Source organism: Zalophus californianus, chromosome 4, assembly GCF_009762305.2.
Source record: "Zalophus californianus isolate mZalCal1 chromosome 4, mZalCal1.pri.v2, whole genome shotgun sequence".
NCBI classification, from domain to species: domain Eukaryota; kingdom Metazoa; phylum Chordata; class Mammalia; order Carnivora; family Otariidae; genus Zalophus; species Zalophus californianus.
In genome coordinates, this window is record NC_045598.1 from 15,162,350 (window position 1) to 15,175,448 (window position 13,099).

Sequence of the window (13,099 nt, forward strand, 5' to 3'; positions counted from 1 at the left end):
ACCAAACTGACACTGAGATGGAAGTAGACATAAGGACTTGTTTATTCACAAAATGGTATCAATGGTCTATAATCATGATTTGATACATTGCATGGAACACACACACACACACACCCTCCTTTGAACAAATATGCACAATCAGATTCAAACTATTCTTTAGGCCTAATTATACTGTTCTAATTTTTTGTTTCACTATTTTAAAATTTTAGTCCCTCTCCAACCTCACTGTAAGCCTGCTCCTTGAAATCTAGGCTGAGAGGTCATTAAGTGAAATCCTGGAATAAAGGCTATACAAAAAAAAGAGATCTCACTAGATCTAGACCAGGAAAGTTTTAAGGAGTTGAGAGCACTCCTGAAAGGAGTGCAGGGAGAGGGCTGAAGGCAAACCCTTTTCCAGTTTATGTGTCATTCTCAAATTCTGAAAATGACCACTAGGCTGCCCTCTCCTCTGTACACCACCCTTGATTACATTGGTCTTTATTCCTCTTTCCCCAATTCTGACTGAGATCCTAGCAACAAGATCCCTAAAATGAGGGTGTCTTGTTAATTTGCATGATGAGATAAGAGAAGCGAGTGAGATTATCATATTATGTGAATTAGCAAGGTAAAAGTAACCAGGAAAACTTAAAAAAAGCAAGGTCAGATGATAACCTTAAAAATTAAAATAAAAAAGCTATATGAAGACCCGTAAGCTAATGGGAGTCAGTGGATTACAGCAAAGTCAGAAAGCTGTGCAAGAATTTTTCGTGATGCAGCAAAGTAGTAAGGTTTCTAAGAGGGCTTCTTAGAGCTCAGGTGAGAAAGCTAGCTATTACCAGTATTAGACACTCAGCTTTGAAAATGGATCTAAAGACAGCGTTTCTTTTTTAAAATAAAAATCCTCTATGCTATTCAGTTACTCTCAGTCAAAATCAGACTTCATAAGGGCAGAGACGACCCTGTTTTATTCTCTGCTATATCCTTAGCAGGGTTACAGATACAGAGAAGTTAGTCCTTAAATGTTTGTTGAATGAATTAACAGGTTCAGCCTTCAAATAAATACTATATTTAACCAATAAACTGAGCAAAACAAAAAAAAATCTGAAGTTAAAAATACTTGCTATAATAAATGTGAATTAAAAAATTAACAGTGCTCACCAAATGTGATTTTCTTAAAACAAAAACAAAAAACATGAACTTCACAATGGCTTTCTTCTATTTAAGTATCTTTTAGGAAACAGAGCAAGATTTCTCATGTCTGGACAGGAATATGCCATTTTCAAATAACCCAAAGACGAACAAAATAGATCTAAGATGAACTGCTTGTAATAAAAACTTGCCTTAATGGCCTCAGTTAGGATTGCATCCATCTTGGGACGTGGGGAGGAAGCCATCGGTGTTTGTTTCTGGGCTCTGGCTAGCTGGCTGGCAGAAAGGGTAGCCCAGGAAGGTATTGTTTTTTTCACTTTCTTCTCCTTTTCTTTAGACTGATCTTTCTCACTTTAAAACAAAGAATTGTTATTATGCAAAGTAAACTCTGCAGAAAGAGGTATAAAGTCAGAAAGAAGAACAGACAAGAAAAGGATAAAAATTAATGTTTTATTGCCACACTAAAGTGATACATAAAATGAGCAAATTTTCAAAAAATAAAACCTTTTTAAAAAATTGGATACTATAAATGAACCAGAAAGGTGTCTTCTCTTAGGTGCAGGAGAGAGGAGTCAGATAAATTACCACTGGTATGAAGGGCCAGCACACTAAAGAAATGAGAATTTTAAAACGTATTCTAACAACTACAACCGCTGTCATTTAGCACAGTGAAAAGAACTCAAGCTCTGAAGTTGGACGACCTGGGTTTGGGTTTTTGCTCTAACATTTACTAGCTACATGACCTTGGCAGGTAACCTGAGTCTCAGTCTCCTCAGCTGTAAAATAGTAATCTAAGGCCAAATATTTTACAAGTTTGTTGCAAAAATTATGAGATTGTTTGTAAAAACAATTTTGTGAGCCATAAAGCATTATACAAATTGTATTCTAAATAATAAAAGAACTCCATGCACCTAAAATACAGGGTAGCTGCTAAAAATTCCAGAGAACTTAAACCTATAAAGGATTCCCTGAGGACTATACCCAGAAAGTATAGTTATTACTAAGTTATTCTTTCATTTAAAAAATAATTCCTAACAATTTTGACCAACTATGAAAAGAACAGACTGCGACCAGATGTCCTGCAAAAAAACCAAAATTTTAATTAAGAATTGCTGGGGCGCCTGGGAGCCAAAGTGTCTGCCTTTGGCTCAGGTCATGATCCCAGGGTCCTCGGATGAAGCGGGGAGCCTGCTTGTTCTTCTCCCTCTGCCCCTTCCCCACCCCTTGTGTACTCTCTCTCTCCAATAATAAAATCTTTAAAAAAAATAAAATAAAAAAGAACTGCCACCACATTGTACAGATTACCAGTAGCAAATTTCACTTTCAGATTCATAAAGTCACCCTCCAAGTGATGAACACTTCATCAAACATACACAGAGTTTTAGGTGATGCCGGCAATAGCTGTTACAGATTAATGTTTTCTAACATAAGCATATAAAAACAACTCGCATAGGCAGGAATAAAATGGTGAAGTATTTCCCGGGTCAGATTTTTAGAGTCATGTTTCATTTTTTTTTTTTAAGATTTTATTTATTCATGAGACAGAGAGATAGAGAGAGAGAGAGAGAGAGAGGCAGAGGGAGAGGGAGAAGCAGACTCCCTGCTGGCAGGGAGCCCCATGTGGGACTTGATCCCAGGACCCCAGGATCATGACCTGAGCCAAAGGCAGACGCTTAGCTGACTGAGCCACCCAGCTGCCCCATGTTTCATTTCTTATTGAAATTATGTCAATGATTAAAATATCAGACACTCCCACAATGAATTCTAGCACAAAAAAAATTCCAAAGACAAGCGCGATGAATTTTGAGTTATTCAAACCACTATTATAATAACTACTACAAACTCTAATAGGCCATACAACTACACAACAAACCTATTTCAAACAATAATTCTAAAAAGTAAATCCAAGTACACAGCAAATATCTAGCATAAACCAATGTTAAAAAGCCTTAAAACAATCTGATCTACAGTCCTTTTACATAGTCTTCAATTATAAATAGCAAGAAGGCATAACTCCTTACTCCTTTTTGGTTTCCTCTGAGGACTTGTTCTCTTCCTTCTCTTCATTCTCAGCTTCTCCCTTTGGCTGCTCTGTCTCACTAGATGTAGCAGGTGGAGTTTCATTCTCTTGTTCTTCTACAGTAGAGACAGATTCCTCTGAACTTATGTCTGGTTCTAAAAAATCAGGTGGGCAGAATTGCATTAAGTAGATATATTAGAGACTGAGTCAATAAAAGGGTAAAAGTCTAATTTATTAAACAGAAAAGCCAAATGCTCCAACTGACAGATGTATTTTAAAATGAACAAATGACTATCAGTTGCCATTTTCTTTCCTTTTTTAGTCCACTCAAATTGCCTATTCAATGGGTTGCTTATCCAGACCATTAGGTGATAAAAGGAGATGGACCAGACAATTACACAGAAAGAGAAACTCATTTTACCTCAAATCAAATCTCTTGCCCACTCTCTGCAATATTAATGATAAAATTCATAATTAAGAAATTAGCTATTTCAGGGGCTCCTGGGTGGTTTAGTCGTTAAGCATACGCCTTCGGCTCAGGTCATGATCCTGGGATCAAGCCCCACATCGGGCTCCCTGCTCAGTGGGGAGCCTGCTTCTCCCTCTCCCACTCCCCCTGCTGTGTCCCCTCTCTCGCTGTGTCTCTGTCAAATAAATAAAATCTTAAAGAAAAAAAAAAGAAACTAGCTATTTCATAATTTAACAGACAAATCTTAGGAAAGGAATGAATAACAGAAAATGAACACCTATTTTCCACATTAAAGGACTGGGGCAAGAGCAGAAATCTGAGAGGGGGAATAGTGAGGTCTGCAGTTGCTAATCTGTGTCTTTTCTCAGCATGTCTCTTTGAGCGGTTACTACAAAACACAGTACCCCAGATTTGGTTAAGTAGGGACTTTAAAGAAAAAGACTCTCCAGTGGCAAAACTTCGGCAAAAAAATAAAAGTACAGGCTTGAAGAGTTTGGTCATTTAAATTATGTGAACAGGGTGCCTGGGTGGCTCAGTTATTAAGCGTCTGCCTTCGGCTTGGGTCAGGATCCCAGGGTCCTGGGATCGAGCCCCACATCGGGCTCCCTGCTCGGTGGGAAGCCTGCTTCTCCCTCTCCCACTCCCCCTGCTTATGTTCCCTCTCCCGCTGTCTCTCTGTCAAATAAACAAAATCTTTAAAAAAAAATAAATGTGAACAAATTACTATCATGATGAAAACTTCTAAGAGAACAAAAAAATGCCACTTCCTTCTTATAACCAAGACACATATATACGGTTCTAAAGGAATTTCTAATTTTCAACAAATTAAAATTCTAAACCATGAATTTCAGGACAGTCAACTATCATTTGTTGATCTCATCCTAGATTATGCTCTTCAACCAGACTTGCATTTAAGTTGAAAATCCTCAGATATAGGTTTAGCCAAAATTGAGGCTTTAGAGAGTCAGACACAGCTGGATTCAAGTTCAGTCATTATAACTTTCTAGCTTGCTATCTTAGGGCAAGTTCTTGGATATCTCCAAGTTTCAGTAATCTTACCTCACAGATTTATCATGGGTATTGTATAAAATGCTTTATAGGTACACTTGCACTATGTGGATGATTCCCATCTCCCTTGGCCTCTCCCGCTGCTTCTCAAACTATTTCACAAAGTATTAAAGCTAGAACTTCATTATAACAATGATATCTGGCGACTCAGATAATTACTGTAAGCTGTATTTTTTTAATCACATATGTATCTTTTACTGCCCCTCGCCCCACCAATTTGATTTAACTCCTGTGTGGGTAAGAACTTACTAACAGTCATTATGTTTACTTCTACATTGCCTTATTCTAAAAAGGATGAAAAAAAAAACCGTTTACTGGGTTTTACTTTAAGAGTAGAGCTATAAATTCAATTTCATATTATTTTCTCAAGAATAACTGCTTAGGGGCGTCTGGGTGGCTCAGTCGTTAAGCGTCTCCCTTTGGCTCAGGTCATCCCAGGGTCCTGGGATCGAGCCCCCATCGGGCTCCCTGATTGGCAGGAAGCCTGCTTCTCCCTCTCCCACTCCCCCTGCTTGTGTTCCCTCTCTTGCTGGGTCTCTGTCAAATAAATAAATAAAATCTTTAAAAAAAAATAACTGCTTAATAGTTGATGGATTAATAAAGGTGCAGTAATTCAACAGACATTGAGTATGCAGTATGTATAAGACACTGTTTCCAACTCATTAAACTCTCATGTCTGTCCTGTGAAATGCAGGATTTATAAAATCTAAAGTATGAGTGAAGTCAAATTATTTTTATATACAAAATACTATAATGGGAGATTACACACAGAACTTGTGAAGTGACTTACTGACCCTTTCTAAATTCCTGGCTGACTTTTCCAATACCTGAACTCTCCGCATGTATTCTGAAAACTGATGTGATTAGTGATTTAGTGGCTTTAGCTGACTGTAAAGCAAATGGCGGCTAATATGGGCCATAAAGTGGCTTATCTCAGTGCTGGACAAAATAACCAACGTCACCTCACCAGCACCTCTCATTTTTTCATATGCTGATTCCCATGTCTCCTAAGTACCTCAGGCTAGTGTACCTAAGTTGTTTGTGCTATTCATCTGAGTATTTTGAAACAAAACCCAGGTTCAGCTGGAAAAAGAGTATATTCCTGCTGCACCAAGGGATAAAGGCAACAGGGTGCACATATTTTTTATTCCCAATCTATGCTGGTCAGCAAATACTTAGTTCTAATAGCCACAACAGGGACAGCACCATGTGCTCATCCCTGGCAAACTGAAGATGAAAAGCAAGGGAGAAAGGGAAAAAGGATAAGGAAAGAAAGAAAAAGGTCACAAGAAGAAAAAGAAAAACAAGGAAAAGGAGATGCCATAAAGGAGCACTATTATTCAGGTTGATGGGTCTACATTTCTCTTGATTCATTACGTTCCCAACTCTGTATGGCCAATCTTCTCTCCACCAACACCAAATGCAAACCAATACTTTGATTGCCCATTTGTTCCCTGAAGGCCTCATGATGATTTCTGGGTGACCCTGCACTGTCTGTCTTGAAGGCTCAAGACCGCCATTCCTCCACGGTCTTCATCCCCACGACACAGTATGCCCAGAAGTTACTCTTTGACAGTTCCTGTTCTCGCCAACTATTTTCTTTTTAATTCCAAGAACATGAAATTTTCACCTTCTAAAAATCTTCAGAGACAAGATGAAATTCTTACTTTGCTCACTTTGATCTGGAAATGACATATCCATAGGTACCACTTCTCTCTTTCAATGTCCCCCCAAGACAGCCATGAAAAAAGAACAATTAAGTTCAAAGGAATTAATGGGATACTCCAAACTGGAATAGAAACTTTTGCCATTTTAAGTTGTCTATTGCTTTACTTTACCTGGCTTTTCTTCCTCCCCTTCAGCAAGCTTGCTTTTGGGAGGAGCTTCCCGCGTAGAATTCACAGTTCGACGAATCGGCATGGTGCTATCTTCTACCTTCTAAGAAAAAAGACAGCCATAATCACACATGCATAAGAAAAATTCTCTTTTTTCTCTTTCTCAAGGGGCCTAACTGGGTGTTAGAAGATGTAGGAGAATTCTTCAAGTCGACTCCAGGATCTGATGCAAATTACTTTTAACAAGTTTTGTTGGAAGTAATAAATACGATTTTTAGAAATACTTTCCAAAATATTTTATTTTAGCTAGAATTTCAAATGGAAACAGGTAATTACACTTGATTTGGGATAAATTTAGAAGGTTGGAAGTTTTCTCAGGAATTTGAGGGGAAAGGGAAGATGAAAAGAATTTTGTATGTTTGATTTTTTCAGATTCACAACCCAGAACTCCCCAAAGCAAAGAAAGGAACATGTACCAAGAAGGACCCAGCAGGGCCTGAAGTCAGGGACTGATCCAAGAGTGAGCTTCAAGAATGTGTCAGCCCCTACCTCACCTAACTTGTCCGCGTGGATCAGCTGAGCTCCTACTATAAGTGGGAGTGCCTTAGGATGGACGAGTTCACCTTGAGACGTATCAGTCGCCATTTAAAATAATTTCTAGGCCCGAGTACAGGTTACACTCTGAAGCCTCTGCTGTTAACCACAAGGATTTTTCCTAATGGTTTCAGTGTGGTGAAGAGTCAACCTAAAGCACAGAAAAGACCTGGTGTGAAGATTAACAGAAACAAAACTAAACTAAATGTCTAAATTTAATACACATCCAAAGGGGAAAAAATTAACTATAAAACTTATAGTTAAGTGACAGATGACTTGATCAGTTATCATTCAGAAAGATAAAATCAACTATCAAAATACAGACTACGTAAAGCAGCCACTAAGACAAACGCACAAGCCACAGCAGCTGTTGCACCTGCCACGTGAACAAAGGCAACAAGGACAAGAAAGCTCCTAAGGAACCTAACCCCATTCCCCTCCAGCTACCATCAGGAACTTAGAAAGGACAGAAAAAGGAGACTAAGGAACAGTTTAGTCAAATGTTTACTCAATTACTGAAGAGAGAAGGTTTTTGTTGTTATTGTTCTCAAACGGATCAGGAAAATTATCGGCAACCTTGACTTCATCTCCATTAGATAAGTAATCCAAGGGCAAAAATCCTGCTGAAGAACGTGATACTCTAAGAGCCTCCAGACCTAGAGAAGCAAATTTAGACCGTCACCTAGGAGAACAGAAGTATGCTTCCAAGACCTTATTTGTTATTTTTAAAGTGGGCAAAACTAGCACAGAAGAAAGAACATAATTAAATATTCAAAGATAAAACCCATGTAGTCACTCAAATTTACCTGATCATTAAGAGTCTCTGCCCTCAAAAAAAAAAAAAAAATCTCATCTGGGACTCAATGACATTTTATAATAAAATCTCTCCAAAATATAAGAAAATGATCATTTGAGTGTTTAGATCTTTGTGCCAATGAACATTAAAAAAGAGTTGGGGAATAGCGGACTAGTCATTCAACCTCTACTTTAAGCTCTGACCCTGTCTAGGAATTCAGGAGCTTTCAATTTGTCAGGTAAAATAGTTCCAAGCTACAACAACTAGATAAATCCAAAAAACCCAAACATAGAGAATGCTTTCACATTTACAGGGAAAATCTTTTTATGGGAACCCCAAGAGCAATGCCAGACTTGTGAATTGTCAATTAGCTGCAAGCAAAGGCAGTTGAAAGAATTCAAGATGCACTAAAACTTATTATCAAGAGTAAATTAGTAATATTCATGAATATTTTAAAAATTATGTTACAAAAACTACTTAAAATGTTCACATAGCAATTCACTTCAAAGAATTACAAAATACAGAAGTAAAAATAATTGTTTTTTGATCTGTGAAAAGACCACGATGGGCTTAAGAACACTATTTAGGCTTGTGAAACCTAAAAGTCTATCTTGGAATAATTTGAATACAAAAACCTGTTCATTCATGCAACCAACACTTACACAGTAATATATTTTCTTGAACAATTAAAAAAAAAAAACTAAGCAAATCTTCTGCTCTTTTCACATGTGAACCCTACAGAGGAGTAAACCACCACAATCAGGTTATTCTTGGTAAAGTGATATGGCTAATGAATTCATCTTTCTTAACCCGCAGTAACACTAGCTATATTGAAAATGCTACTGTGAAGTCAACAAAAACCTTCAGTAGTCTGTGTTCATAGGATATCTTGAAAAAATATTTTCCCTGTAAACACAATACTGAAAAAAAAGTATTAAAACCTTTCCAGTCTACTATATTAATTACTCAAAACTAAAACAAATGAGTTAAAAGGGGAGGGAGCACGCAAAGGAAGCTACTACTAATGCCAATGTGATGAAACTAAAATCAGGGCAACAAGTACATGGTCCATAAAGACATTAGACATCATTAACCCAAGGACAAGAATGACAGTTTAAATTAGGCCGGGGAAGAAGCATGCCCAGTTGGAATTAAAAAAAAAAAAAAAAAAAGTTGGTTTGCCAATCTTCCTGGCTGCATTCACCAAAAATATAAATCCTGACACTCTCCTGCTTAAAACCTCCCAATTACCATCCCCCTATTTTACTAATCTCACCTCCTACTACTTTACCCATCACTCTACTCTCTTGACTCCAAACACAAAGACCTTTTGGCCCTGGCACTGTGCTCTGCTCATCCCTGCCTCAGGGTGTTTGTACTTGCTGTTCTCTGAACCGAAAACACTCTTTTCCTAGACACTTCAATCAGGCTTCTGCTCAATGTCACGCCCCTCAGAAAGGCCTCTCTTCGGGTTTCTTTAGCATTTAATACCAACTGAAATTCAAAATATGTGTTTACTTGTTTATTATGTATCTCTCAAATGCACTGAGAGCACTAAAAGGGCCAGGACCTTTAAGTCACACTGTACTCACAGCACCTAGAACAGTGTCCAACACATAATGTGTTGGACAAATTTGGGGGAAAACGTTAAATGAACAATGCCATCTAATTACTTATTACTATATTTAGTGTATGTGAAGAACACTTAAAAAAATGAACCCAAAGTTATTTGGGATAAACATTAAGAAATGTTTGCCTCAGAGGCACCAGGCTGGCTTAGTTCGTAGAGTGCAACTCTTGATCTCGGGGTCATGGATCTGAGCCCCACACTGGGCATAGTTTACTTTAAAATAAAAATGTCCAGGGCGCCTGGGTGGCTCAGTTGGTTAAGCGACTGCCTTCGGCTCAGGTCATGATCCTGGAGTCCTGGGATCAAGTCCCACATCGGGCTCCCTGCTCAGCAAGGAGTCTGCTTCTCCCTCTGACCCTCTTCCCTCTCGTGCTCTCATTCTCTCTCTAATAAATAAATAAAATCTTTAAGAAAAAAAATTTTAAATAAAAATGTCTGCCTCAGCTCTGAATTTCCTTGGTTAAGGGTCATGGAACTTAAAGCTTCAGTCTGGGGGTGCCTGGGTGGCTCAGTCATTAAGTGTCTGCCTTCGGCTCCAGTCATGATCCCAGGGTCCTGGGTTCGAGCCCTGCATCGGACTCCCTGCTCCGCGGGAAGCCTGCTTCTCCCTCTTCCACTCCCCCTGCTTGTGTTCCCTCTCTTGCTGTGTCTCTCTCTGTCAAATATATAAATAAAATCTTAATAAAAAAGCTTCAATCTATAATACTTTCTTTTTAACAGGTTGGCTAATGAGTTACTTACTATGTTCAATGTTCATTACAGAACTAGCAAAACTGTATGGATGGTTAACTCACACTGCCTTATCATCACCATGTACCTATTAACTTTTTGCGGCCGCACTTTTGAATCAGACTTTTAGGCTACCATGCTTATTCCCCAGCAGAGATATTATCTAGCTGGTTCACTGATGCATACTTGGTGCCTAAGAACACCCAAGGCATAGAACAGGTGCTCAACAAATATTTGTTAAATAAAAGGATGACGAATAGATGGAAAAAGTTTCCCAGCTAGGTTTTTTTATGTGCCAAAACCAATCTGAGTTTACCTGCGGTTTATGTGGTCCTCCTGTGGTCTCCAATCTGGGTTGGTTGGTTTGTTTTTTTAATGTTAGATTAACTATACAAAGAGTTGCCTTTGTAAAAGGAAATTTTAAATTGTTTTTAATTTAATGCAAGCAATAAAAAAAGGTGATAAAGTCTAGAATTTCAGAGTTTTTATTTTTCTCTACATTATGAGAAAGCAATAGAAAAATTAGTAGGAGATTAACAATGTTAGCAGTAGTAGTAGTTTATTGATATCCTTGAAAATACGCATTTTAGGGAAAGTACTATTATTTCATATTTTACCATAAAATGTGTGCAGTTATAAATCACAAAATCATCAGCTACATGCACAGAATATATCAAAATGTTCACAACCTCAAGTCTTTCGCTATATTCAGATTTAATAGTAATGTCACAAAAAGCATGCCGGTAATTTGCTGGCAACTTTCCCCCACCCACTTTTACACTTCAATAAATCAGTATGTACCGAGTTACCTTGGGCATAGATGATATGTATGGACACTACATGGACCCCCCTGAAAAACACAATCACAATCTAACTGCCTAAACTGTTATGATTTTCATCTATCTATAACAGTTCAGGATACTTCCTCCAACTTTCTGCCCTCAGTCGTCCAAGTCAGTTTAAAAACGCAGCCAAACCAAAAACAAAACAAAACAAATCTTTAAAATTTTACTTCTACTTTGAAACATAGTAAACTGAACTTTTCAGAAGAGCAATAAAAACTTAAATGAGCTCAGAGTAGCTTTATGCCCATGCCAGATAAAACAAAATCAAAGTATCTTCCAAAATAAAACCAGTCACGTCTAATTTCACTCTAAGACACGAGAGCTGCCTAACAAGTCCCAGGCGAATTCCTAGACGTATTTCCAACTGGATTCTCACTTTGCGGTGTAATGAAAAGTCAGGAAGCATAATAAACAACAGAGAGAATTCAGAATTTGTAAGCTGAAGGGGCAATCCTTGTCCAGTCCTCCGTGCAGGAGAGAATACTCCCCCCAAAAGGTTAAGTGACCCGTCCTCGGACACAGACAGTGGCTAATTCGGTATCAAAACTCAGATCTGAGGCTCTCACTTCAGCACTTGCCTCCACCTCTTGACAAACGCTCATATTCACGAGTTAGACTTTTTTAATTAAAACCACACCTTCTAAGGTGCGGTGAGTAACAAGCTCTGGGCATGCCAGACGGTTAAACGAAAGCTCAGGCCCGCATCGCAGGAGCAGCAGGAGCAGCAGCAGCTCGGAAACGCCCGCCCAGACCGCTGAGAGGCACACGGGGAACAGCGCAGCCGAGACAAAGAGGCAGGGAGCGGCCGGTACGGGGCGCGAGCAGAGGCGGGGGAGCGCGGGGCCAAGAGGAAGGCAGCGCGGCAGATGACAGGAGGGCTCAGCGGCGGCGGACACCGAAGAGCTGAGGCACGGGCTCCGCGCGGCCGGCAGCTCGGGACGCGGGGCTCGCGCTCGGGAATGCACGCGGCCGAGGCCGACGCCACGACCCCGGGAGCGGTCGCCCGCGCGACACAAGGGCAGACCGCGAGCACTACCGCTCGGCGCACTCACCACTGGGAGCTCCGTAATGGCGGCGGCGGGGGCGGAGAAGCCGGGGGGCGGGCCCGCCGCAGCCAGTCACCGCCGCCGGCATCTTTCGAACCCGCTCCAAAAACCGCTGAGGGAGTGGTGTGGCGGGGGGAGGGGAGGGCGGGGGCGGCGGCGGGGTCCGCCTCGGGCCTCGGGAGCATGCGCAAGGCCTCAGCCAATCGGAGCGCAGCTGGAGGACGCTGGCGCAGGCGCGCTGGGACGCAGGGCCCTGGACCAGGGAAGAGCTACCCCCTCCTCCCACCTCAGTCCAAACAAAACAAGGGCGGGAGCGCGCGCGCCAGAGGGCCCCGGAGGAGGCGTCAACAAGAGGGGCAGGGGGCTAGGTCGCAGGGGAGAGGGGAGAGGGGAGGGAGGGCGGAGCGGCCGGGAGAGGCAGACAAAAGGCACCACCTCCGGGGACCCGAGCGCCCCGCCCCCTCCACTCTGGGAGCGGCGTCGGCGCCCCGGGCGAGCGGCCTCGGCCACTCGCCTTCGGGGTCCAGCGAGCCCGCGCCCACTCCCCGCCCGCCCGTTCCGTCCTGCGTTACCTCTGTGCTCCCCCCTTCCTGGCGCCCGCGTTCCGCACGGCCTCTCGGCGCCGTTCCCGCTGCCGGTCGTCGTCTCCGCCGCCGCTGTCCTCCAGGCCCAGCCGCCCAGCTCTGCCGCCCCGCCCCCCTGCCCGCGGCCCCGCGCGCGCGCGCGCGCGCGCACTCCCGTGCCGGCCCCGCCCCCGCGCGCGCACTCCCGTGCCGGCCCCGCCCCCGCGCGCGACCGCGATCGCGCCCCCAGCCCGCGGGAGCCGAGGGAACGCGCGCGACTTGTCTCCCCGGCCGGGTGCGCGGCAACGTGAGAGGGCGCTCGGGGGCGGGAGGACGCCCGGGAGGGGGCCGTGCGTCCGCCCACGCTTCCCCCGGG

At 42.0% G+C, this 13,099-nt stretch overlaps 1 protein-coding gene across 13 annotated transcripts in view; it reads right to left on the reverse strand.

Moving 5' to 3' along the window:
* Positions 1 to 12,869, reverse strand: part of HP1BP3 (heterochromatin protein 1 binding protein 3) — a 39,560-nt gene extending 26,691 nt beyond the window's left edge. The window contains exons 1-7 of one of the 13 annotated variants that reach the window (XM_027604196.2): positions 12,733 to 12,854; positions 7,691 to 7,770; positions 7,070 to 7,265; positions 6,524 to 6,623; positions 6,353 to 6,367; positions 3,150 to 3,303; positions 1,320 to 1,479 (exon numbers count right to left, since the gene is read on the reverse strand). In XM_027604196.2, coding sequence (XP_027459997.1) covers positions 1,320 to 1,479; positions 3,150 to 3,303; positions 6,353 to 6,367; positions 6,524 to 6,623; positions 7,070 to 7,165 — 525 coding nt within the window. In that variant the 5' untranslated portion in view covers positions 7,166 to 7,265; positions 7,691 to 7,770; positions 12,733 to 12,854. Of the gene's footprint in view, positions 1 to 1,319; positions 1,480 to 3,149; positions 3,304 to 6,352; positions 6,368 to 6,523; positions 6,624 to 6,996; positions 7,015 to 7,069; positions 7,266 to 7,622; positions 7,771 to 12,166; positions 12,292 to 12,732 lie in introns of those variants that run through there. The other 12 variants (XM_027604195.2, XM_027604193.2, XM_027604192.2 and 9 more) reach the window with 12 other exon arrangements.
* Positions 12,870 to 13,099: the final 230 nt, after the last annotated feature.